The sequence below is a fragment of the Myotis davidii genome, unplaced genomic scaffold (assembly GCF_000327345.1).
Source record: "Myotis davidii unplaced genomic scaffold, ASM32734v1 scaffold98, whole genome shotgun sequence".
Classification (NCBI taxonomy): Eukaryota; Metazoa; Chordata; class Mammalia; order Chiroptera; family Vespertilionidae; genus Myotis; species Myotis davidii.
In genome coordinates this window covers 4,527,921-4,554,791 of record NW_006294654.1, presented here as the reverse complement: position 1 = coordinate 4,554,791, position 26,871 = coordinate 4,527,921, and the positions used below count along the sequence as shown (strand labels likewise).

General features: G+C 41.9%; 1 protein-coding gene across 1 annotated transcript in view; it reads left to right on the top strand.

The window, feature by feature from the left end:
- The window catches only part of RASEF (RAS and EF-hand domain containing), a 71,381-nt gene that overhangs the window by 18,690 nt on the left and 25,820 nt on the right, over positions 1-26,871 (top strand). Inside the window, exons 3-6 of the mRNA XM_006769030.2 lie at positions 5-126; positions 22,494-22,640; positions 25,672-25,762; positions 26,286-26,381. Coding sequence (XP_006769093.1) covers positions 5-126; positions 22,494-22,640; positions 25,672-25,762; positions 26,286-26,381 — 456 coding nt within the window. The remainder of the gene's footprint in view (positions 1-4; positions 127-22,493; positions 22,641-25,671; positions 25,763-26,285; positions 26,382-26,871) is intronic.

The following is a 26,871-nucleotide window of genomic DNA, read 5'->3' as shown; positions in this document are numbered from 1 at the left end:
GGAGGACAAGGACGACCAGGACACGGCCGCGGAGGTGCTGGCAGCCCTTCGGGGCTCCGCTGGCCCTGGCCCCGCCTGGCGGGACTTCCAGGCGCGACTCGGGGAGGAGGCCAAGTTCATCCCCAGGTGCGTGTCTGGGTTGGAAGGCGGGAGGTACAAATGGTGTTTCCTGTGCAGACTCACTGAACCCTCTCTTCTTGGTGAGTTGCTTTTCTCCATTCACTAACTTCCGAGACCGCGGTCCCCTGAGAGTTCAGGAAAGCGCATGCGTTCAGAATAAGGGTGTGGAGGAGCAAGTTTCAAATGCCCACTTCTGAGCCCTGCAAAAGGTGCTTGGTTAGTTGCAGGGGCCACGGTGAACTCCTGTGTCCAGAGATTCTTCCAGGACATGGGCGAGGAGCGCAGGCTCCTCGGTGCCACCTGGTTATGTCATCTGCTGGAGGACTTCCGGGACCTGGGGCGGTGGTGACCCGGGCCCGTGGCCAATTTGGTCTTCGCTATAGCACTTTTTGCCTGTGTTGTTTTCCTACTACTAAATAGAAAAAGAGACCTTATTGGGCATCTATATTGCTGGCCACATATAGGTATTTTATAGAGTTCATCTGTTTCAATGTCAGGATAACTTTGGTGACCGGGTAGACTTTCTTTTTTCCCACGGATGAAGAAACTTAGACCCAGAAATGTATGCCTATAAAATGTCAGGGGACTTGCACAGTTAATAAAAGCGCAGGGATTTGATTCCAGATGTTGTGAATTGAAAAACTGTCTTTATATACAATAGAATAAAATGAAAAGATTATACAACAAATTCTCTACTCCTATGACTGATTCCAACAGAAATAACATAATATAAAGTTACTAACTTAATTCTTAGCAGGAAAGGGGGTGCCTGCTGGTTCAGGGCAGGGAGGGAACACTGCAGGTGTTTTTTGGTTTGGGATTCATTTGCTCTGTCTCTGCCTGGTGTCACAGTGTGTCCCTGGCAGCTGCTATCACGTCTTCCTCAGGCACTACAAACATGTGAATGTTGTAACACAGTTTTTTTTTTGCTTTCTGCTTAGATTTCAGTTGAAGTTTTGTGGAGCTCCGGCTACCATTATTAAGAAAATCTGAAATACCTCGTGTTGATTGGCAGTTCACATATCTGAGACATAAGACTCAGAAAAGGAAGGTTCCCTGAGAGACAGGCAGCAGTGAGATGGGCTCACCTGTTCATAGATTAGACTTTTGGGGCAAGGAGTCCTCACTTCCGCCTTCTCCCAAATTCTCTCTGCAGTTTGGAAAGTACAGGGCACATGGGATGGAGAGTGACTCACTGCAGGATAAGAGGGATTGTGTGGAGAAAGAGGGTGTGATACTCATCTGTTCTAGTATTTACAAATGAATTAAAATGCAGGGTCTCCACCAGGGAAGTAGAAAATTTAAGCATTGCTATACACTCTGCTCTTTGAATCATCTTTCATCTTGTCACTTGGTTTAGGGCCAGTGAATTAAAATGGTAACACTTCTAGAAATAAGGAAGAGTGAGTTCACATCATATCATTTTTATGTATATATGTACACGCACATATGAATCTACTTTCACAGTTGTCAGGTCTCAGCAGCAGTTGTTTGACACTTAACCCTTAAGTAATTAAAACCAGCTTCCTAGGATCAGTGTACAAACTGGAACTTATTAGTATTGATACTATCATTATAATATGTTTCAAACTCTTCAAAGGTTATTACATTTAATGGCTACCAGTGTCACCTGGTAGACTCGTGTCCTAAGCCCCACCCCCTTCTATGGGAGATAAACAAGTACAATATTTACCTTCCTGTACTTGTTTAAGTGGAAAAGAACTGAACAGAGCTGCTTCATCTGATTGTTCCCATGGCAGCCATAACTGTTTTGGTAAATTGGATTGCTTCTATTCCACTTCCTCATACAGCTGTTCTCCTTCCCTTCCTCTCATCCAAATGTGATAAAAATCTTTGGTTATTGATAATGCCATTGTCATTATTTCAGCCAAATAAATTCTGCAAACATTACTGAGTGTCTGTTTTGGGCTAGGTACTCTCTTAGGTCCTGTCCTAGGTCCCCGCAGACAAAGAGAAGGACAAGATGTAGTTCATACCCTCAAGAAGTTCATAGTGTATGTGAAACATTTTTCAAAAATTTTCTCAAAGACCATTTAAAAGCAAGATAATTATTTGCAGGAAGCTCCATCTATTGGTAGACATAGCTTGACAGACTTCTGCAAGGAGGAACTTTCTTTGAAGTCTTAAGTGCTCTTTTTAAAAAAATTAATGTATTTGGTCATTTTACTCCATAATGTAGTGGAGCTGCTTTTAATATAAAACATTGTTTTCTTCCAAGGGCAAACTGTCTTTCTGGAAAGGTGCGCTAGTTCATATGGGGACTTTGTTTCCCTCCTGGCACTCTCATCTTCCCCCTGGTACGCTGTTCCATGCCTGTGGGGTGGTAGAGGATGTATTCATATACAGTTTGAAGAGAATAAATACCAGATATAAGAATGGTTGGGTAGGCCAGTGTGGCTCAGTGGTTGAGCGTCAAACTATGAACCAGGAGGTCACGGTTTGATTCCTGGTCTGGGCACATGCCGGGGTTTTGGGTTCGATCCCTAGTGGGGGGTATGCAGGAGGCAGCCAACCAATGATTCTCTCTCATCATTGATGTTTCTAACTCTCCCTCTCCCTTCCTATCTGAAATCAATAAAAATATATCTAAAAATAAAAATCATGTTTGGTTCCTATAGAGGCAAAACATAGCAATGATTTCCATTTCAAAGTTGATTCAAGCTCTTAGATCAAAATATTAAGCAAATTTGGGTTAAACTCTCCAGTCATCAGTTACTGTGATATTAGAGAGAAAATAATACTGCATTTTGAAAGGATGAAAATGGTGTCTGGGATGTGTCAACACATTCTTAAGTTCTTTTCCTCTTAGAAAACTGAGGGCTCCTTCCCTTAAAGGATGGGGGAGGGAGGTTTCCAAGCAGTCACATGGCCTGGCTATGTATACATGGTGGACAGGGTCAGGACGGATCGTTACCACTTCATAATAAGCTGGAACTAGGTCAGCCAGCAGATGAAACCGGAATGGGCAAGATGATGTAATTATGTAAGAGAATTCTGGAAGGAAGATTGTTCCAGGTCAAGAGAGGCCCTCGCAGTGGACCGAGAACTTCCGGGGAGAGACAGAGAGCAGACTTGTACTAACAGCCTAGCTGATTTCTGGTACCAGGGCCATTATCTTGGTGAAAGGGAGATTTGTACTCAGTAGGTACTCAATAAATGGACTCAATTAATATTTGCTGGATGAATTGGATAAGACTTTGTCTTCAGTTCCTTGGTTCATATACTGAGAAGGCAGTTAGTTCGTTCTGGATGCCTTTTTTTTCAGTTCTCGATTTTTATCAATTTCTCAGTGAAAGCTGGTCATGGGGTTCAGAGATTGGCAGGGAGAGAAGGAAATTTGTGTGTGTGTGTGTGTGTGTGTGTTCATTGAGCATTTGCCCTGGGGCAGGGGAATGGCGGAAGTCATCTCAGATCAGAGCTGAAGCTTTCAGAGTTTTCTCATTTCCATTTGAAGCAATTTTGAGTGTCATTTATGAAATGATTCAGTTTGATAAATTAGCTTAGAACCCCACATTCTCAGAACAGAACCATGAGGGTCTAGCTGACACTGGAACCACCATGCTTTTATGAATTGGCACAGGTTCTGCCACAATAGCCAGATCAGGGATAGACCCAGGGCTGGTGCCTGGAGTGTAACAGGAGGTAGCGTGATTGGCGACCTGCCAGGCAGGGCTCGGGTGGGATTTGGTCAGGCACCAAAAGTGGTTCTGTGTCGTCAGATGGTCCCTTCTGGTTCTGATATTTGAATTTCATCTCAAGCTAATACTTTCTTTTTGGCTTCCTAGCCCAAGATATGTATTCTGGCCTCCCCAATCTTACAGAACTGCCAGTTTTGGATGCACACACAGTGGGCAGCTTTTCTCTCAGATTTTGGTGAGAGATTATTTATCCTGCCCTGATGGGTGGGCAACAAGAAAATGGCTTAAAGTGAGATGTCATTGGAAGACTACGCTCCAAGAACCCCAGACTCTTCTTAACTTGTCTTTTAACATGCAATGTTGATTTACTACTCATCCAAATCACTGTTCAGAATCAGGGCCCTACTGCTCCTGCCACTTCGAGTTTGTGACAACCTTGACCTCTTTCTTGATTTCTTTGTGGTTGCATAGTCTTATTTCATTTATGAAGTGGAAATAGCTACTACATGTTAAACTGCCTTGAATGGAGGTGTGGAAGCTGACAGCTGAACCTTTAGATGATGGAAGAGGTCAGAATTCCATAGTGATTCAAATGTCTGTTGTTTCTTTTCCTCCTAAGATGGCATATACAGTATACATTCTTGCTTTATCTATATCTTGCCAGGGCTTAGGGAGCCCTTGACTGCAGTATGTAGTTGGAAGGAAGAAGTGGGAAATGGTTATCATGGGTATTCAGGCTGTTTCTGTCTGATTATATTAGTCTCATGTCAGGTTGTAAAATGCAAAGTAAACACTAATTCTCAGAGAAAAGCTTTAAAGGTGGAATGAATGTATGACACATATGGTTTCCTTGGAATTATTCCCCACCAAAAAAAACCAATAACACATAACAAAAACCAATTTCATTGCTTCAATTTGTAAATATTTGGGGTCTTCCAAATTATAATTATGAATTTTAACCCTTGAGGCCTTAGCCTGTGCATCTTATAAAAACAAGATATATAGCCCAGAGTTGTGTGACTCAGTAGGTTGATTGTAGTTCCATGCACCAAAAAGTCACCAGTTCAATTCCTGGTCAGGGCACATATCCAGGTTTTGGGTTCGATCCCTGGTCAGGTTGTGTGTGTGAGGCAACTGTTCGATGTTCTCTCTCACATTGATGTTTCTCTCACTTTCTCTCTTCCTCTCCCATCCTCTCTCTCTAAAATCAATTTTAAAAACATTAAAAACACACACCAAGATACACAGATGCAGTCACTGTAACTTTTTAATTCTTTCTCTGGTTCACTCAGTATTGATGTGCCTGCCAGTGTTCTAGGAACTAGTGAGACTTTGTAAACCTGACCCTCACTTTCAAGGAGCTTCTTGTCTCACCTTCTTAATTATCTAGAAGTTTTTGATGCCTGAAGGACCTGGGATGCAGTACGGTGAATGGAAAAACACTTCCTGGCACATACTCCGGACTATGGACATTTCATGTCAAGGGTGTTTCTCAGATCAGGGCTATAAACCCTGTGGGGTCTTTACATGTATGCTCGGGAGTCTTCGAAGACTAAACATTTCGGTTTTCATTTAATGAAAGATAAAAAAACCAGTTAATTTGAGCACATTTGGAGTTGCCTGGATGACTCATCCATTACAGATTTGGCTACAGAACTTCATAACCTGCCTTGTGATTAAGATTGTACAGAATCCCACAGCACTACAGTCATTGCTGTGGGTGGAAGAGGAAGGCAGAGCAGTGAGCTTACTGTATGAATGATGTGTTCACGTGGAATGGAGTGACCGAGAACACAGCAATGGGTCATCTGTAGTCTCAATAGAAAGTGGTAGGAGAATGGGGTTTGTTCATGTAACCCTGCTCAAAAAAGCCACATGCCAGCTCCTGGTACCATATGGACATCGGCCGTGGTGATTTAGTTTCTGTTCAAGTGCACCCTCCTGTCAGATTAGGTGAATGTTGCTAATTCTGATTTCAGTGATTTAGTAAATGTGTGTTGGTCTTATAAATTTTTGGAGCTGTAAGTATATGGAGCTTATATCTGGTTTATATTTGTTCGTAGTTAGGTAATATGATATAAACAATATTTATGTCAACTGTGGAATCCATAGGAAGTGTCTTCTTTACTAAGGTTGCATATTTATCAAGTGTGAGAAATATTCTTCTAAAAGGCCTTGAAATCCTCAAGAACTACATAGGATCGAGAACATTTGTTTCTCTATTTTTCATTGCGAATCTACATTGTCATTTAAATTGAGGGCATAATGCTGTGGAGAAAAATTCATCTTAAATTGTTCTCAGTCTTGTCATTTTTCCACAGAAGAAACTCTTTTCTTGCCTTTTTCCTCCCTCCCTCCTGCGCTTCCAAATTTTTTCTTTTTTTGTAGCCACATGTGCCCAGGACTGTGCTGGGCACTGGCTTTCACATAGTATCCTAGCAAAAATCAAAGTTTCTTGGCCAGTTTCTCTCTATCCAGAGGTGATAGCATCAGTGAGGGTACAGAGTGGAAGAATCATGAGGGGGATGGTCTGGATTCAGGTCTCACCAGTGGCCGGAAATCAAGCAGACCAATTAAATTCAGAGTTTCCTCCTGTCTTCAGTAGAGAAGTTATCTCCAGTCATCTACTGTGGGGGTGTCACAGCTTCAGCAAGAGAGACTCTAGGCCCCTGTCAGATGATCTCTGGGTTCCCTTTTCTTACCTGTGGGTGACTGATGTGATGGATGGGCTCACACTCGGAGGCCCCCAGGGCCAGGCGGGTAACATTGACTCAGTGGACTGGAGTGGAGTCTGGACCAGGAGGAGGCTCTGCTTCTTCTGTTAGGGGGATGGACGTTGCTGCCATGCTGGATGTAGGCCCAGTCTTGCCAGTGATGCCAACTTATAAAGATGGTGAAAAATGCAGATGTTAAATGAAAATTTCTAATTTTGCATAATCTGTGAAGGCCAAAACATGGAGATTAAAACAGTACTGTGTCCAGTTTGCAACCTCTATTTCCTACCTGTGAATGGTAAATTCACCTGTCAGGTGTGATCTTGCTTTGAAGATCTGTGCTGATGGTAGGGTGTGGTTCCATAGCATTCTAATTCAGAACTTCCACTGTGCTCCATCTTCCCCTTTCAAGTTGGTGGAATAGTATTTTGACCCAGAAATACTCTGTTTTTATTCTCGCTCTTGGACAAGAATAATTGGCTTTACTCAAACTCTACTGTGTTGTTAGTTATCTCATGCACAAAATGCCTTCACAGCAACCTCCAGACATGCATGACCAAATGTTTGAGTACTGTTCCCTAGCCAAGTTGACAAGTAAAATTAACCATCACAGTCACGGAGGAACTTTCTCAGAGTCTCAGTTTTTGAGATTTCCTATGTTAGGGGAGTCAGTTTCGAAAAGATCAGAGAGCATTTTTTAATGCCTTCAGCTTATAAAATATGTACCAGAAAACTTTCAAATATTTATTCGAATCTGGAAAAAAAATCCCTGTACATATGTTATATTCCTCCTGTACCCCTTCCAAATGCCTCAACACTTCAAAACAACGTACTGAATTTCTAGGGCAACTTTAGAGTTATTAACATTTTTCTACCTGCCAAGAAAAGCTGTGCCCTACATGTGCTTATGGCTCTAAGATGCTCCCTGGGAGAAGAGGACTTATTATTCACACTTGTCTCTACCCTTTCCTTCTCACCCTTCAGTCTCATTCTTCATCTAAATATCTGTAACTCCAAACTGAGCGCGTCCGATGAGACAGCTTGGATTTAAGCAGCCTTAGCCATTTGGCAAGCCAACCCAACCTTTACATGGCTGCACTTTCCCAGGCAAACTAAGTGCTTGCTTGCTCACTTCCTTTCTTCCTTCCCTTCCTTCTCCCTCCTTCCCTCTCTCCCTCCCTTCTACAAATGCCTTTTGGAAAGGCATTAAGCTAAAAAATCCAAAGGCTGAAGATTTAATGAGAGACAGTAACAAATTCCTTTCAGTTGGAACAAGTTCTTACTCTGCTGTCCCAAACTGCTAGTTTTTGTCCCTGAGTTGGTTGTTGCTAACAGGGATGCAATTTGAGAGGCATAGGGAAGGCCAGATACAAAAGCTCAGCCATCAGAAAGCGGCTAGTTCCAGGCTCCTATTTCCAGGATGAGGCATCATTCGGTTCCCAGGAACTCAGCAGACACTAGTTTTAAATCTTTTTCTCAGGCTTTGATCCTCAAGGGCCTCAGACCAGCAGCATTGGCCATACCTGAGAGCTCTTCTAGACGTGGGTAAATAAATTATAGTATTTGTAGTATTGCTGTGGAGTATTCCGCTGTGCAGAGTATCACAATTTATCCATTTTACCTTTAATGAATGTTTGGGTAATTTCTACTTTGTGGCTATTACATGTAGTACTGCAGTGAGCAGTTTTATCATGTGTCATTTGTTAAGCATGTGGACACATATAATGCATTGCTTGTAATAACTGCAAAATAATTTAAGCTTTCCTTGCTAACTCAGGTAGTCTAGCCTTACCCCTGGGCAGTAGTGGAGTGATATTCCTAGGATTTGTGGAGATGGTAGTTCAGCTTGACTTTTTCAGTTCCTGTAGACATTTTCTGTTCTTGCTGTCGGTTACAATTTACTATTGTCGGTACTTCCTTCATTCTTGGGGACCTTTATTTTCTGAAGATTCAGAAAGTAAATGATCAGATATATTAGAATTGTGTTTTAAAACCACGGTTTGAGTGCAGGTTATTCCTGAACTAAGCAGGGGTGTCTCAGAGACTGTTCCTCCTTCTTTCCTGACTCTCACCCTTCTGGATGGACTCTTCATGGTGCCAAGTTACCTGAGTTTCAGATGGCTGGAGTGCCATAATGTTGAGATTATTTTTTTTGAAGTTTTATTTTCCATTTGTATCCAAATTTTAACTCCTTTTCACATTTTGTTCATATTGAAAGCTCTCCAAAGTAGACATTGTAGTTCTAAATGATCTTTTTAAAAATAATGCCATTAAGAAAGGTAAGCACAAATCATGGATGTATAATATATATATGAAATCATATATATATATATATATATATATACATATATATATACACATATATGGAGTAGGCACCAAGCCAAGAGTGGCTGTGGGTTTATGCTGAAATGAACCCTTGGGAGTCTGGCAAAATAGGGACTTACAGCTCTCTCTTAGGCTCCCAGGTGATCATTGAAGTTATTTTTAATACTCTCTCTCTCTCTCTCTTTTTTTTTGAGTTAGGTAAAAGCTACAAAAACTATACATGAAGGTAAACAGATACTACTGCTTCGTGTTTGTTTGTTTTTCTTGTCCATTCACGTGAATTTTTGTAATAACTTCATTATAGCTTCTTCTTTAGTACTTAGATTTAAAGCTACTGTTCAACATATATTTCTGTTTTGTTTAGTAGCTTTTGGGCCAGTTGTACTTCCCAGAGGGGTTGTTATCCATGCAGATGAGAGAGGAGGGCCCCTTATACCACAGGGAGCCAGGGAAGAGTAAAGGTTTGGGGTGGAAACCAAAACTGAGATAAATTAAATACACAGGTCACTTATCTGATGAACCAGTGCTTTGAGATGATGACTCAACTGAGAGAAGACTGGGTTTTTCTTTTCTTGGCTCTCCTGCAGGGCTGGGGTCAGATTCCTTCAGGAGATAGTGTTTGCAAATCTGAGGCTCATTTGCTCTTTTAGTGGGCTGGGGCTCTGGGAGCTCAAAGAGGGCTAGTTTTCAGGACAATTGATACTTGTATAATATGAAAAAGTCAGATTTTAATAGGATTTTTAGCTACTTTCTTTTTTTAATAACATCCCAGAAAATCAGCTTTCGGTTCTTCAGAAAATCAAATGAAAAAATAATTAAATTCCTGCAGGTTGCTGGGAAAGCAATGAAGTGGACAGGTGATGTGCAGCGGAGTGTATCGGGGAAGCGTCGGCCTTGTGGAAAATACGCCCCAGGCATGAGTCTCTCAAAGGGTCTTCACTGTTGAAATGTGGGATTTAAGTTGTAAGGGACATTTTATTTTAAATGGGATATGTGTTCAAGCAATTTATAAGAAAATCTCTAAGAACTAATTTTGCTTTAGTTTGATATTTTTGGCCCATCTTTTTGCATAAAGGAGAGATGCTGGAAAGCATTATTGATTTATCTTTATGTCTGATGGTTAGGTAGCAAGGTAGGCAGATAAAAATCAATGATTCTTAAAATTAAAAGTAGACTTGAAAAATTCTTTCTAGGACAGGTCTTCTGTTCAGTAACTAAACTAACACTACCATAAGCCCAAGCAGTTTTCATTTAAGATAGTTTAAAAATGTTGTCATTGAAAAGAAATTTTCATTTCATTACACAATCTTCCAGAGCAACTCTTGTAACTTTGAAAGAGGCTTTTAGCAAGGCCAGGGAAGGTTGTGTACAATCTCCAACAAAGATTCTTGCCAGTATCATCTGTACTCTGGCATAAGGTTGATATTTAACTGTTGAAAAAAATGAGACTATAGCTACAGCACCAGTTATCCTTCCATGATATTAACAATAATTTAGTTAGTCATTCAATAATTAGTAGTAAATGTTTAACATGTATTAAATATGAATTTAAGAAGTACACTTGCTGCTAAGCAAACAATAATGCAATTATATCCCTAATATACTAATTTTAGGAGAGCAAATGTACTTTTTACTGGTAGTCATGATTCTGTAGTATATTCAGAAAACATCCTCTGTACAAAGTGCTGAGGAGCACTTTGAGAGCAAATTCTGAGATAAGCTTAGAGCAAGTTTGATTAATGGAGGATATTCTCAATTCCTTTTTTTTGTATTGACGTGTAAATATTGACATATCTAAATGTGTCAGCTCATGATTGTTACAAATTCTCTGTTTTTTCTCTCTTTAAAGGACTTTGAACGTTTCTTAACTTTTATGATAAGGCTTGGCAAATACATTGTCTTCATTTATGACTCTTTTAAATGTTTTCCTATATTTAGATGCTCCAAATTGTAGGCCTTTTCAATTTTATCCTATTCTTGTACATAATGTAAGTTTAATCAAGTAAAAATAGGAGGTCCATCAAAAGATTTTCCCCATAAGGTACGATGTTCCAAATCATAGTTACAGAATTTTGGAGTAAATTTGTACAACATTTGAGCTCTCATCATTTAATCTATTTAGTCTGCCTGCCTTCCTGGTATCAGGCTTAGTTTTCAATTGATTCCACACTGTTAACAGCTTCAGAGGCAGAAGGAAGGTAGTTTTTCTAGTTTCCATGTTGATTCATTTCATTAAAGTTTTCTCATAGATTTTAAACCAAATGTAATGAAAACATATAGGATTAGTTTGCAAAAAGCATAGGATGATTAGCTAAGTAGTTCTTCAAATGTTCAAACATTTCAAAAACCAGAATGATGATAGACTGTAAAGAGAGAAAATAACCACCATAAACACCAGTAAAAATGTTTAGATACTGTAACTATGTGTATAAATATTTGAATTTTTGAGAGTTACAGCTTCTATTTCAATTTATAGAATATTGGAGCCTATTTGGGTGCAATTTTATGCACTACCACCAATTTTAGGTGCATTTCTACTTGACAAATTTCTTAATTTAGTAAAAATTTGTATACCAAAATGATTCACTGGTATTTTTCGCTGAATTTACAATAGCATCTATAATAATCTATAATAATAAAAGCATAATATGCTAATTAGACCAGATATCCTTCCAGATGACCTTCCGGATGAAGCCGGGGCTGCGAGGGAAGCCTGGGTCCTGGGTTCCAGAGGGAAGCCGGTGCTGGCGGCCGGAGGAAGGAAGGCCTACTCTTGCACGAATTTCGTGCATTAGGCCTCTAGTTCATAATAAGGTTGGATGTATTACCATCAACACAATGACCTTCCAAAGGTTTCATTATGATTCCATGCAGTAGCTGGAGGTGGAAATATCAAACTCATTGGAATTAAATGCAACTGATTATTTTTTAGAAGCATCTGATCAGGCTGATAAAACTAGCCTCATTTACCTATGTGAGCTCTTTTTCTGATAAGGGAGACAACATAACAGCCATCACCTCACTATTTGCATTTGTATAAGAAAAATTGGAATTAAAATGCACAGTGTCAATTTAGAAAGACAGCCATTTGATCTAAGGGAAGAGTCATGCTTGGCAGGCGGTGTGCAGATGAACCTTCTGGAGCTGCATGAGTGGAACCGTAGGCTCTGAACATCGCTCTCTTCCTCAGGAGATTTATGCCTTCTGGTTTTCATGGGGCTAGTGATATCACTCCAGTCCACTATGGTAAATGAGAAATGTTGGCAAAATCATAATAAGCTTCTTATTTTGGAATGTTTTTTAGAGTTACAGAAAAATTGTGAATATACTGCAGAAAGTGCCGTATAATTACGCACTCTCCCCCATTATTAACATCTTGCATTGGTGTAGTACGTTTGCTACAATTAATGAGCTGATACTGACACATTACCCTTAACTAAAGTCCATACTTTATTCAGACTTCGCCAGTTTTCCCCTTATGTCCTCTTTTATTTTTAAATTTTTATTTTTTTATTGAATTTATTGGGGTCACATTGGTTAATAAAATTATGCAGGTCTCAGATATACAATTCTATAATACATCATCTGTATATTGTTTTTTTTAAAATATATTTTATTGATTTTTTACAGAGAGGAAGGGAGAGAGATAGAGAGTTAGAAACATCGATGAGAGAGAATCATCGATCAGCTGCCTCCTGCACATCTCCTGCTGGGGATATGCCCGCAACCAAGGTACATGCCCTTGACCGGAATCGAACCCAGGACCTTTCAGTCCGCAGGCCGACGCTCTATCCACTGAGCCAAGCCGGTCTCAGCTTTCATCTGTATATTGTATTGTGTGTTTACCATCCCAAGTCCAGTCTCCTTCCATCACCATTTATTCCCCTTTACCCAATCTACCTTCCTTTCCCTCTGGTAATCACCATACTTTTGTTTGTGTATATAAGTTTTTTGTGTTTTTGTTTTCTTGCTTAACCCTTAATGTCTTTTCTTTTTTGTTTTTTTTTGTTCTAGCATCCCATCCAGGACCCCACATTACATTTAGTTGTCATGTTTCCTTAGGTTCCCCTTCGCTGTGATAGTTAAACATTGCAAGTGTGTCACAATTGATCACCATCCTTCTTGAGCAAAGGAAATTTGGTACCTAACATTTTATTAAGCGTGCACCTTTGATTTTTGAGGTCTAAAATAATTTATTTTATTGCAAAATGTAAAAGCACTGCCATCCAATGAAATAACTAGTTATATACTTTAAACCAGTGGTCGGCAAACTGTGGCTCACGAGCCACATGTGGCTCTTTGGCCCCTTGAGTGTGGCCACGAAGTTTCAATCGCATTGTACGTGCGCGCCCGCACGTGGTATTTTGTGGAAGAGCCACACTCATGGGGCTGCAGTTTGCCGACCACTGCTTTAAACTATACTAAAAATGGTTCAATCCAAGTAGAAGAGCACTGCAGTTTCTCTCTGTTGCTCTGTGGCAGGATTGCACAAAGTCTTTTTTCTGTACCTATTTCATGTACATTGTGCCTAGAATTTCCCAGTTTCCCATTGATTGGCCCAAGCAGCATTGCAAATCTTGCAGGTAACCGCACTGCTGGTTCTCCAGGTAGCCAGCCAGCAGCCACCTCCGGTCTTTCTCCACCACTGTCTGAGACACGAAGGAGTTACCCATCTCCTGCTTCTCTCTCCTCCCAGCTAAACTTGTTTTATCAGTGACTGTTCTGTTTCCTGCTCCTGAAAGGCAAGGCTTAGTTACATTGTGCCTGGAAAGGGTCAGGAAAGGGGAGATGGGTTTATCACTGATTGTCTTCCGATTGAAGGGCACATTAGTGAGAAGTCTTTTTACTGCACGTGTTTTCAACACTACCAGGTGAAAGACGGAGATAAAAAGTGCAGATCCACCAGCTTGAACCTGGTTTATTTTAATGCGACTCTTAATACCTTTAATGAAGCATTAGTACACAGTTTAGTAAGTTACTGTTAATGTCACTTTTTGATTAAAACAGAAGATTCTGGATGAATGTTAAAGCAGACGGGATACAGGACATTAAGCATAAATTGTGATTGCTCCCAGCAAACCTGAGAAGATGACAGATATCTAAAAGGAAATTTTCCATAGAAACCGATATGACACTCTAGATTTTCCTCCCCAAGCCTTATCTTTCTTGCCAAAATAGAAAAACATTTCAGCGAAAAAATAACTGTAATACACCGACTCACACTAACCTTACTAGATTATTCCTGCATTTAGCTTGACTCAAAGTGAGTTGAGAGAAAGGCTGGGGGAGTGAGTGTGCATTATAAGTACGCTTAAGTCAGTGGTTCTCAACCTTGGCTGCACATTAGAATCACCTGGGAATCTTTTTAAAATCCTGATTTCCGGGCCTCATCCTCTGGAAATTCTGTTTCTTTGTTATGGGGTGGGGCCATAACATTAGTAACAAAGAAACAGAATTTCTGGAGGACGAGGCCCGGAAATCAGGATTTTAAAAAGATTCCCAGGTGATTCTAATGTGCAGCCAAGGTTGAGAACCACTGTCTTAAGTAAAGAGGTGCATGTTCTCACATGTACATGTATACCTGCATGGCACTGATAATGTGATATCCATACATGAAAAACTTGATATCGACCTAGGGACAGGACATGAATGAGGTCTGTTTCCAGGGTATAGGAGGGTTAGGTCTGCATTACCTCACCCCCATTCCTATGCTCGGGGTCTATGTCAATAGGCAGGGATCACATTTGGCCCTCTGCCTGTTTGTATAAATATGGCCTTATTGATGCACAGCCAAGCTCATTCATTTATATGTCATGGATGGCTATTCTCATGCTGCAGTGGCAAAGCTGAGTAGTTGCAACAGACAGTGTTACTGTTTTCTGTCTGGTGCTTTACAGTAGAAATTCACTGACCCTTGGGCTTTAACCTTGCAGACTGACCTCAGGCACCACCCAGTTCTCATTTTTCAGGTTCCCCTGCACTGGCACACATCACACATGAGACAACATGTCTGTCCATGGGCTTCCACACCACATCACACCACACCACTGGCTTCCTTCTAGATCTTTCCCAAGACACAGCGCAGAACCCAACAGGAGAGAACCATCGGCTTCTCTCTAACTCATTTGGGTAACAATGGGTGACGTTTATCGATTACCCTTACTGTTCCTTGTACGGTTGTATGTACTTCAGTAGGGTTAATCCTTACAACATTGTGTGGCAGATTCCATTGCTACACTCACATGGGGACTGAGGAAACTGAAGCCCAGGAGGTAAGGGTTTTCTCTGGGTCACAGAGCCAGGATGTGGTGGGGAAGCACTTGAACTTACCCAAGCGGTTACACTTACCTGTGCACTTGTCGTTCATGACTTAAGAACCCTCAGCTGTTTTGAGTGCACCTTCCCTCAACCTTCAGCACAATGCTCCTTGCTGTTTCTGTCTCCCCACCTCCCCCCCCAGAAAGTGCCTAAATGTCAGTGATCTTAAACAGAAAGCAGTTTTCTCTTTGAAATCCATCTAGGCTTTGAATAAATCTAGGTGACATATCCATGTTCCAGGGAGTTTTCATGGCAAAACTCTCTGGGGAATATTATGTGAGCAAGTACTTAGTAAAATATTGTTCAGGGTGATGTGGATCTGGAAGGAGTTTCACCTGCAGGAGATGTGTCTGGGCTGAGGGCCCTGGGTGGGGCATTGAATACCTGGATGCCTGAATACCTGGACTAGATCAGCCTTTGATGGAGCAGCAGCAAAACTAGCTGGGAAAAGCCCGGGGTACTGGGCTGGCTTGTCTTTCCCAGTCTGAAGGATGGTGGGACCAAGTTCAAAAACCATTCTGTGTTTTCTGTAGAAGGGAGAGCCAGTACCTATTCTATAACTGATATAGAGCTGGACCTATTGTGAGAACACAAACTAGACTCGTTTCCAGTGATATGCAGCCAGCTCCAGGTGGTTAGTGGGTAGAAGCCCATCCTCTCTGGAGCGAAGGACTTGAATTTCAGAAAGAGAACTGATGTCACCCTTGTCTAGCAGTACATATAGCTAGATTCAGCTGTTGTCTGCACTATCAGATTTTATTTGTCTGCATTTTACACATCCTATATAATAAAAGCCTAATATGCAAATTGTCCCCTTAATTGGGAGTTCAACTGCTCACTATGACATGTGCTGACCACCAGGGGGTGGTGCGGCACTGGCAGCAGGCAGCAGTGGAGGCACTGCCAGCCCTGATGGGCCCCAATGAGAGTGGGATTGCAGCAGGATGGTGGAGCAGGTGAGCGGGCGGTGCCAGGCCAAGGCGAGTGTGAGCAGGGGCCCGATCACACCGCCAATTATCCTGCAGACGGCAACCAGTGCTGAGGGAGCCAGGTGGGGGTGCCCAACCCTTATCGATTGCCCCACACGTGAGATGGTGGAGCACGTGATGGGGTGGCTCCAGGCCAAAGCAGGGGGCCAGGAGGGGCTGTGGAGCTGCGAGGCTGGGGGCGCGAGTTAGGGCCCGATCCCCACAGGTCACCCTGAGGCAGGCCACCCTGAGGGACCCCACCCATGCACGAATTCATGCACTGGGCCTCTAGTTCTGTAATAAAGGAAAGTAGAAGCTAGTGAAAACTCCTAAAGTCCCACATTTCTGGATTAAATGACAGTGAACTTAGATTTACCTTTGTCTCTGAAATTTTTTCTCCAAAATCCTTCACTTAATTCCTTGCTACCACCAACATTTTGTGAAGATGGGAGTAGTTATGCACACTTGATCATGTCATCTTTCTTTAAGCCTTCTGGTGGCTTTCTGCCCTCTCAAAATAAGTGCCCCCTCCCATGTCCTTACTGTGCAGACCTCTGGTTCCTGCTAATTTCTCCTCCCATATCCACACTGCTGCTTCTTCCTTATGCTGAGCTGTCCAGCCTCACCAGCTTCTTCCAGTTACAGGAATTGCTGGCTCCTTCCCTGCCCCCACACCCTTCAGCCTGTGGTTATTGGTGTCTGGGACAGGCTGCTTCTCTTTCCCCCCTGCCTTCTGCCTAGTTGGCATCTACTCATCCGTGTTCACCTGCCCTATGAGCATCTTGCACATCATCTTCATGGTGAGCCTTAGGAGGGAAGAAACTCGGCCAGTTTCTTAGCATTGAGTATCCAGGCTCTAACATGGTGCTCCTTGGATGGCATGGATCTTTAATTTCAGTTTTCTTGTGGCAAATGTAGATGATGTAGGTACTGGCACTTAACACTATTTGCTTTCACTCACAGAAAACTGCTTTGGGCTTTAGAGCTATATAACTTATAATTTGAATAAATAACTAGCTCCCTATCTTAATGCTTAAAGCAGCAAGACTTTGAATCTAAGGGGCAATTTTCCTAGCGCCCTTACTGGGTCATTGTGCTCCTTAGCATGGAGTGATGCTGTCTGCACTTGACTACTTCCCAGATGTGTCCTGGCATTCTAAGTACCAGCATCACTACAGGACAAATACATGAACACACACACACATGCATACATACACATGTATATGCTTTTCTAAGTAAAATGTTAATCTTATGTGTGACTTTTAAAATTTTTACACAATGTAAATGTACCTGTTTTTTTTATTAGTTCGTGTGATATCCCTTTCAGCTTCAATAGGACTATCTGCAATTTAAAATGCTTATTTCCTGGGATCATTTAAAAATTTTAAGTTGTGAATTTTTCATCAGTAATTAGCCTTAACTACAATCTTTCTCACTACAAAATATTGTAGTTTACCAAGAAAGAAGATGAATAGGCTCAGATTTTAAACATCTAAAATGGGTTGGTAATTCAGGGTGCATTTTCCTCTGAATGCCTTTCATTTGATCCCTTTTCATTAGACATAAACTAGATTATTTTTAGTTAGTGTCTCTCTCTGCACAGAAGTAGACTGTTGTTTGTTTTGGCTGACTAACACATATGACTTGAACCTTGATCGTTACCTGGTATTTGTCAAGTACACCTGTAAACAGGTCTACTTAGTATTTGTGAATCCAGTGTAATTGCTTTAGATGAGGCCCTGAAATGAAATTAAAAGTGCTTTGAGCCTTGTCCCTGGTGGGCACCCTTCTCAGAACTCACGTGTGCCACGCTGGGACAGGCCTTGGAGAAAGCAGGCTGTGTGTGCAGCATTGTGCAGTCTCTGCTTGTTTAACCTGTGATGTCAGGAGCTGGACCCAGGGGAGGCCTGTGACTACACTCTCAGGAGTGGAACAAAAGATTGTCTTGGCACCCAGTAATGGCACCCCGGCTGTTGAGCTGAAGAATCTGCAAGTGTCTAGCGGCTTGTACAGGGCACATCATTTCAATCTTACATCGAGGGGCCAGGTATTATCTCTTGCTCTGAAGAAGTACTTTTTGTGTGCTTTTCCCCCCATCAGGTGTGAAAATCACCAAGTGCCTTATGTTGCAATCTGTTGGCATAATCCAGATAGTTCTCTCCTTTCACAGATGCAGAAATGAAAGCACACAGGCAGATGAGGGGTGGGGGTTGTGCCTCATTGTTTGCAATAGTGCTTTTCCCAAATAGCTTTAGATAAGACAAGTTTTGTAAGATTACCTCATTTTAATCTTAGTTGTGCCTTTATTTTCTAAAGGAGTCCCTTTGCAATGTGGACAGAGTTTGTAGCAATAATACATATCCTCCTCCAAAACAATTTTAAAAATCTTGGTACAACACATTTTCTTAAATGGAGCCACCCACTTGGGACCCCTGAAACCAGTTCAGCCTGAAGAGCTAGTTCCTCCCTGGAGAGCCAGACTCTGGAGCCGGGTGGGCTGGGTTGGAATTCCTGGCTCTGCTACCTGATAATACTTACCTCTCTCTGCCTCAGTTTCCTCCATGGGAAATAGGAAACTAGGGATAATTTCTTCGTAGGGTTGTCATGGGGATTAAATAAATAGCACATGGAAAAGCTGAAATCACTGCCAGGAATGCATGTCAGGTGCTAAGTGAATGTCTGAGTCAGTATAAGAAGGCTTCAGAATGGTCCTTTGTTCCCTTGAAAGAGAGGGGGTGGTGGTGGGAAAGACTTACTCTGGTCGGAGGAGTTTTATGACTTAGTTCATATGAAGCTATCAAGGAAGTAACCTAATCTGGAAGAGCATGGTAAAAAAAAAATTAGGAAACTGTAGCGCCAACTTTCTAAGTTCAAGGTGACCATAACAGACCTTCCAAGTCTTAGTGCCTTTATAAAGTACAGGCTCATGCATTGCTTATGTGTCAGGCAGACCAGAGTGGTCAGGTAGTTCCCCTCAGTGTGGGGATTCGGGATCATCCCTTGGCTTTGCTGTATTGGAGTCCTTCACTTCAGCTATAAGGATGATGGAGAGAGAAAGAGGGAGGCAGAGAAGGAGAGGGGAGAGAGGGAGAGAGAGAAGAAAAGGGGTGGAGAAAGGGAGAGGGAATATATTTTATTGATTTCAGAGAGAAAAGGAGAGAGAGAGAGAGAGAGAGAGAGAGAGAGAGAGAGAGAGAGAGAATATGAGAGAATGAGAGTGGGTAAATGAATGAGATAGAATCTGAGCCAAGGATCTTACAAAGGATTGTAAGGACCAAGCAAGGAAGTGGCAACACACCATTTCTCCTCCTATTCCATTGGCCAGAACTAGTCATCACATGGCTCCAATCTACCTGGGGGGTTCTGGGAAGTCAATTCTCCCCATGTGCCCTGTAATAAGAAGCCGGAAAGAGGAGTATCCAGGTCATTTCTGGCACAGCTGTTAACCATATGACACATTTTATGCTAGTGGCAGATATTTTCTGTTATTAATTTGTACACTTCACTGTAAACTATTTCTGAAATTCTGTATAATGCCAGAAGCCAGGTAGGACTCAAGGGAATTTACAATCATTAAGTTTGTTTCTTATTTTAGAAATTTTCAGGAAGTCAGGACATCTCCTGAGACATCTACTTCTGAACATTTTACTGCTGGGCAGTTAGCCAGTAAACAAGGACTTTCGGTGAAGTTCCTGACAGGCAGGTTTCTGGTAATGAGTAAGTTTTTGTGCTTTGTTTCCTGCTGGTGGTCAGTAAATGACAAAAAACAAAGAAGTTAATGATCCTGTTGTGATTGAAATTACAAGGGACAATCTAAGAGTAGAAAATTTTAAGAAACTGCTCTTTAATAAATATGGCTCATTATTGCAACTAGTGTTTGTACTCAGCTATGATGAGAGGGATGATGGCAGCATTCTGTGACATATCATCAAATAAAGAGACTTACTTCTGCAGGTTTATTAATAATATTTCACTTAAGCAGTTATTTTGAATCATAACTGGCCTCTGCGCAGATCGAACAGTTTATTTATGAGCAAACCTGGGAGAGTTTATAGCTATAGGGACACACCTTGTGCCCCCATAGCATTAAAACAGGCTGCCTTCAGCATGCTTAACTACGCTTCCGGGCAATATATACATCATGTTTTGTAATGTTTCATAGTTCTGTGAATTGATTTCCAATCCCGTTTCTTCAACCAGGGTTCAGACGTTTAACACAATTCAGAAGTAATGTAATGTAAAGGTTGATCATTTGATGTCTCCAGCATCAGACTGAGTTTATACCCCAATTCTGTCACCCAGTCACTATGTGACCTTGGGCACTTTCATTGTCTGCTATGGTGTTTCTGGTAACAAATAGCAGACTGGATGGCTTAAACCACAAGTGCTCATTTTCTCACAATTGAAGTCTGAGATCAAGTTTTAGCTGGGTGGTTTCTTCTGAGGCCTCTCTTCTTGACTTGTACATCGCTGTCATCCTGTGTCTTCATGTAGTCTTTCCTCTGTGCATGTCTAGGTCCAAATTACCTCCTCTTATAGGACACTAGTCATATTGGATTAGGGACCTTCCAAATGTCCTCTCCAAATACAGTCACATTCTGAGACACTGGTGTTGGGACTTCAACATAGAAATTTGGGGAGATACATTTCAGCCTATAACAGGCACTTTTAGTTCTGCCCAATCTGCAAAATGGGTTTATAAAAGTACTTTATAGCACTGTTGTGAGTATTTAAAGATATGATGGATGCCAATTGCTTAGAGTAATACATGGTATATAGTGAGCACTCACTAAATAGAAGTATTTTTATTATAATCATAAATCTTATTATATGTACCCATGTCATCTATCCCAATTGGGAGATGGTTGAATGCCCAGACTTTCAGTTATTGAGGCCCGGGATTAGTATAGTCTTTCTTGTGCCCCCATAGCATTGGAACAAGCTGCCTTCAACAGAGCAACCGGGTAGAAGCCCAGATGTTGTGATCAAGTGGACGGGTATGGATATTGTGCTAAGGGTTTCTGAGTAGACTTCTTTGGTGTTAGGTATCAGAGATGGCTGTGAAATGCTCTCAGATGTCCTAATTCCTGTAATGGTCTGCCCAAAAGTTTTCCCAGACCTAGATAAACTCCTGGGGAAGAGTAATCTGTCTATGTGTGACAAGGGCAAGAGACAGACGACTTTTTATATTGTCAGGGGAGTAACTATAAAATTACAGCGGTAGATCGCTGAAAGAGAGAATTATCCAAGCACTGGAGATGATTTTTAAGGAATGCACTGTGTGAATGAGGTTAGCATGCTTGTGATTATACCTGTCCCACACAGGTCTAGACAGATGAGAATAGGTAGAATTCTATAATGTTGATATTATGGTAAGTTATCATCTTGGGCCCAAATAAGTGCCTGTTATCTCAATTCCTGACTATTTTTTTCCAACTGACATAAATGTTCCTTCTTTTAAAAAAGAGCTGCTATTGTCACAACACCGTCACAGCTCATGTTACCCATTAGCAAGCACGGTTCTCCACCACCGTCAGAGAAAGCAGGTCCCATGGGCTCTCATGGAGTCTGCTGTCCCAGAGGGACAACATGCCGTCAGTCCAGAGAACCTTTGGATGTGCCCCGGAGTCTCAGCTGCAGTGATGGCAGTTCATTGCTGCAGGCACGTCATGCACGGTCCAAACTGGATCCTTAGCTCATCAGCTCCTAGACTTGAGTCAAGGGCATGCTAGCCAGCTGCCCTGCCTTACAATTTCTCTTTTGAAATGACTGAGAAATAGTTGACTTTTAAGAAGTTATTAAGCAATGAGTAGAATGATTGTCACTTCTAAATACATACATAAGTGTGAATTTATATGAAGTAATTTTTAACTGACCATACAATAATAGGTATATGTACTCTTATGATCATAAAATCTGAAATACATGCTTACTAGGGACTGGTGGAACATGGAATTAAGTAATTGTTTTAGTGTTACCTAACTTTTTCTCTATAAATCTATTTACCTTTCTATTAAAGAAAACCCAACATTGACTGAAAAAAAATCCTTCCCTATCAACACCTTCATATGCATTTCCACTACTCCACAGTTCTCCACCTTCTACTACTAAATCATCACTTAAAAATCACATTGTGCAACCTAACTCTATGCAATTTTATGTGTTAGTCATATCTCAGAAATGCTGGAAAAACTATAAGGTTGCTGGTCCATTGTAAAAAAAACCGTGGAGAATAATTAACAACATCTCTGACTATGCCCCTCCCATGAGGTCATTCTGTTATTGTTGCCTTTTTCTTCTTTGGTTCTTTACTTACGTGTCTCTCTTGTAAAAGTGAAAATTTGCCTTTTAATTTTTCACCTGGTTTAATGTCACTTTTTTTTTTTAAGGAAAGAGCAAGTTAGTACCTTGTATCAAAACATCAACCTTGTGGAGCCGAGACTGATTCAGCCGTATGAACACGTTATCAAGAACTTCATCCGTGAGATCAAACTTCAAAGCACAGAAATGGAAAGCCTGGCCATCGCGGTGAAGAGGTATTGAAGTCCTTACTTTTTAAGTGGCACATGGGGTCCTGGAACTGGCTCCCTGACCCAGGGGCCACGTGGACTGAACTGCATTGTCACACTGGGGCATGGGAGGACTTCCTGATCCTCGGGAATCTGGGGCCTTCTGAACTGAGCAGCATGAGGGAAGTTGAGGCAAGCAGTACCGCCCCGGGTCAGTCAGCAACCCGTCAGCAGGTCACTGTGAAACTGTCATTTAAACTCTTCAGGGTCATGATTCCATACAGAGCACTTCAGAGAGATGTGTTATCTTCTGTCCAGCCACTTGAAACGTAGGGGAAACTTTTCATCCGGAGAGGCAGGCAGGGCTGTGTTTGAAGCCTGGCCCTGTCACTGATCTGTGTGTGCCTGGATGGGTTCCTTAGTCTCCCTGAGTCTCAGCTTCTGCATTTGCAAAACGAGGCTGTAAATATTCCCCTCCTCAGGGGGTGGAGACTTAATGGAGGTCTTCATGGGGGATGCCCCTCGCACCGGGCCTACGGAGGGTGGATGCTCAGCGATGCTGCTTTCCCCTGTCTGGCCCTCCTTACCCAACTGAAAGGCTAAGCGAAGCTAAGCCCTTAGTCATACAGCCCGTTTGTGGAAGGCACAGCTGCTTACACAGGATATCTTACTGCCTTTAACAGCAAACCGGTAAGGTAATGAGAACATAAGGAATGCCATACAGTGCAAAGCAGAATTCTATGTGTTGCAATCCAAACATCGGCCTCTTTGCTTCCTGGAAGGGCCACACTGCTTTGGCATAGGTTGGGAAGGAGACATTTTGTTTGTCACATTCCTGGTTCACCCCACAGAGGCTTCTTGCTGCAGTGTGTTTCTCCAGCAGCTCCGAGCCCTTTGGATAGGATGCCCCAGCTCCATGGCGCAGGCCAGGGCTGCTCCTCTGTCTGTTCTTTCCTTCAACACAATTATTAGACTATCCAGTTGACCCTTTGAAGTAACCAGAGTGAAAAATGTAGAAGAGAACATGTTGTAGAACACTGATGTTAAGTAGGATTATTTTTAGAGTCCCAGAGTCATGCAGAAGTTGAACTGTTCTCAGGGGGTTGTTCATGAACATGATCACTTCCTGGCTCTGATCCTCTCCCTCGGGTCTGCTGGGGCCTTGCAGTAGATGCTCTCAGAACTCTCGATTCTCTGGAGCATGTGGAGATCAGTCAGGGCCCCAGGTTGGCCTCCTTTGAGAGAGGACTAGCAGACACACATAGTGAGTTTTCAGAACGTCCAGTTAGTACTTGTTAAAATAGACAAACTCTCATGTATACACACAGGTACACATATACAGACTCACAGAAAGATATGCAGGACACACACACACACACACACATACACACGCTCAAGCACACATGGCCTCTAAGGCAGTACCAGGTAAACACATTAGGGAAAAACGGAATGGCATTCTTTATGTTCTCATTACCGGTGCTGCTCTCAGCTGTGGAGTATGTCACATGATGTTGAGCTGTCTTGATGCTTTTCTCCTCCCCCATCCTGTGCTCTCTGGGTAAGATCCAAAGTCAGGCTCTGCCCTGAGCTCCGGGCCTCCTAAAGGCCCCTCTTAGCTGTTAGACGCCTCACTGACGCATTTATATGACCACTGTGGACATTTCCTTACAGTCCTCGCTAAGGCCCCTTCATCCTCACCTCTATTTTTTAATTGGGGTAGAGTCTTGGTCTGTATTTACACCTGAAGAATGGGTACCCAGTGTTCTGGTAGGGGCCCTGGACTGGGGTAAAGTAGACATTCCCAATACCCTTGACATTTTCCTAGGAATTGCTGGGGCAAACACTATCGTTATAGCCTGAACAATGAAAAAGAGTAAAAGTTGCTCAGAAGTGAGAAAAGATGAAGGAACACATTCAGAAGCAGCCCAGGTACCCAGATGTTTGGGACAGGATGTCTAGAAGGAAGGACTAGAAAAACTGGTCCTAAGAAAGGGAGAAATGGATATATGGCATCGCTCTTAACAGTTTCAGGGTTCATCGAAAAATAAGCAAACCCCAACACCCACATTGCTATGTGAGACTTTAGGTAGAAATTAAACTAATGCACCAACAAATTGCTTCGCAAGGAAGTAAGAGCAGGTGAGATGGTGTAGCAGAAGCCAGCAAACTGGAGGATGGGAGATCTTCTACTCAGGTCCTATTCCCTACTGTTTATTAACTGCATGTCACTGGTCCAGGTGAACCAACTCTAAATCTCCTGGTGGCTGCTTTCATGTCACTTATAATCTAGTTGAGTAGGCAAGATATATGAGTGTGAAATGTAGATACTTGGACATATAGCTGAGAGAGAATGAAAAATAATTGTGTTAGGGCTCACTCAGAAGCCTCAACCATTGTAGAGTGGCAGATGTCTCCATACTGGGCAATTGCTACGTAAAACTTTCCTGAAACTCTTCTCAACAGACTTCTCCCATTTCTTACTTTTTTGTCAAATCAGTATGTTCTGCCTCCATAAAAATATAATTAATTGATTACATTAATAAAAGAAATTTTCTAACAGGTAACTATCTACATTTATAACTTTAAGGAATTGATTAGTAACAATTGCTGAGTTCCTTCCTTTCCCTTCTTCCAGCTGTAGCATATAACAGTGTGTGTTTCATATAATGAAATTTCAAACCATCTCTTTGCCATGGAGCGCTTTCTTTTTCTTTGGTCTAGGGTTCTAGCTCATCAGGACAGCAAAAAGGATTTTCAGAATTTATTGGCAGCTTCCCTGTTGTTTAGTATCTTTATCAGTTCTTTTCCACAGTTTAGTTGAATGCCATTTTATTTAATCTATTCAGTTTATTTAATATCTAGTTTTAATGTTCTCTTACATTCAAATGGTCACCTTGCTAACCTCATTTTATTATGTGGAAGGCACAGCAATTATTATTTTGAATGCTGGATTTCTCCTCATTTATAAAATAAAAGGCTTGAGATTGATTAGTGGAAGTTTTCCTGTTACCAGTTTAAGAGGAGAATGAAAAGATGTGCATCACCCCTTGACTTTCAGAGCCCAGGACAAGGCAGCCATGCAGCTGAGTGAGTTGGAGGAGGAAATGGATCAGAGGATTCAGGCTGCAGAACACAAGACTCGGAAAGACGTGAGTGTGTGGGGTTCATTCATTCAGTGAGTTCTTACGGACAGGGCACTGGGCCACCTCTGGGTGTAGCATGTACAGGAATCGAACTGCAACCTTTCAGTGCATGGGCCGATGCTCTTACCACTTAGCACCACCAGCCAGGGCTAGGCATATTTCTTTCAGTAGCTAGTGTTAGGTTTTATTTTTTTTAGAAAAACATGTCATCTTTTTCCTACTCATTTGTCCTGTTAACTCTCAGAGGCAGCAAGAAGAGTGAAAAGGGCCTGAGTGCTGGTGTTCATAGACCTTAGTATGCCTTCTGGCTCTGTCCTGTGTAGGCTATAGATGGTGCTGGGAAAATAGCCTGACCTGAGCCTTTGTGGTCCCAATTCTGGAAATGGCCATGTATGTACAGTCATGTGGTTACTTCCCCCCTCCCTTTGTAGGAGACTTGGGATCATTTTTAGTTTGACACAAGACATGTATCACCTGTGCTTTTGAAGAGCCTATTTAAATCAAATTAACTTTTTTTTTTTCCTTCTAGGAAAAACGCAAAGCTGAGGAAGCCCTCAGTGACCTCAGGCGTCAGTATGAAACGGAAGTAGGGGATCTACAGGTGACAATAAAGAAACTGAAAAAGGTAGGTATGTGGAAGCAAGACTTTTAGGAATAGCTCCAAGATATCAGTGTGTCTGAGTTATAGGTAACTAGAAACATTTGGAATCACTTTGAAGCAGCAGGTGGAATCAGATCTCAGAATCAAATTGGACTCTGTGGCAAGACTTTTATGTTTCCAAAGGCATCCCTTCTTTTGCATAGATCTATGTGGGAGCACATTAAAGGCTGTAAAGAACTGTAGAGAAGTTTACACAGTTGTTGTAATCGCAATTACCTAAGCCATTGATGCTGAGAAACTCATTTTGCCGACTCAGTTTTTCTTCTCTGAAGTTGGCGTGCATTTTAAAGTCAAGGGCTCATCTCACAGTCAGCTGTGTGCAGTCAGGACATAGTGTGTGAAACCTTCAGCTGAAAGATGAAGAAAGCCCAGTGTCAGAGTACTTAGACTTAGACTCAATGGCATAAGGCATTCATTTTGATCAGTGCATAAATATTCAGTTAATGGACACCCA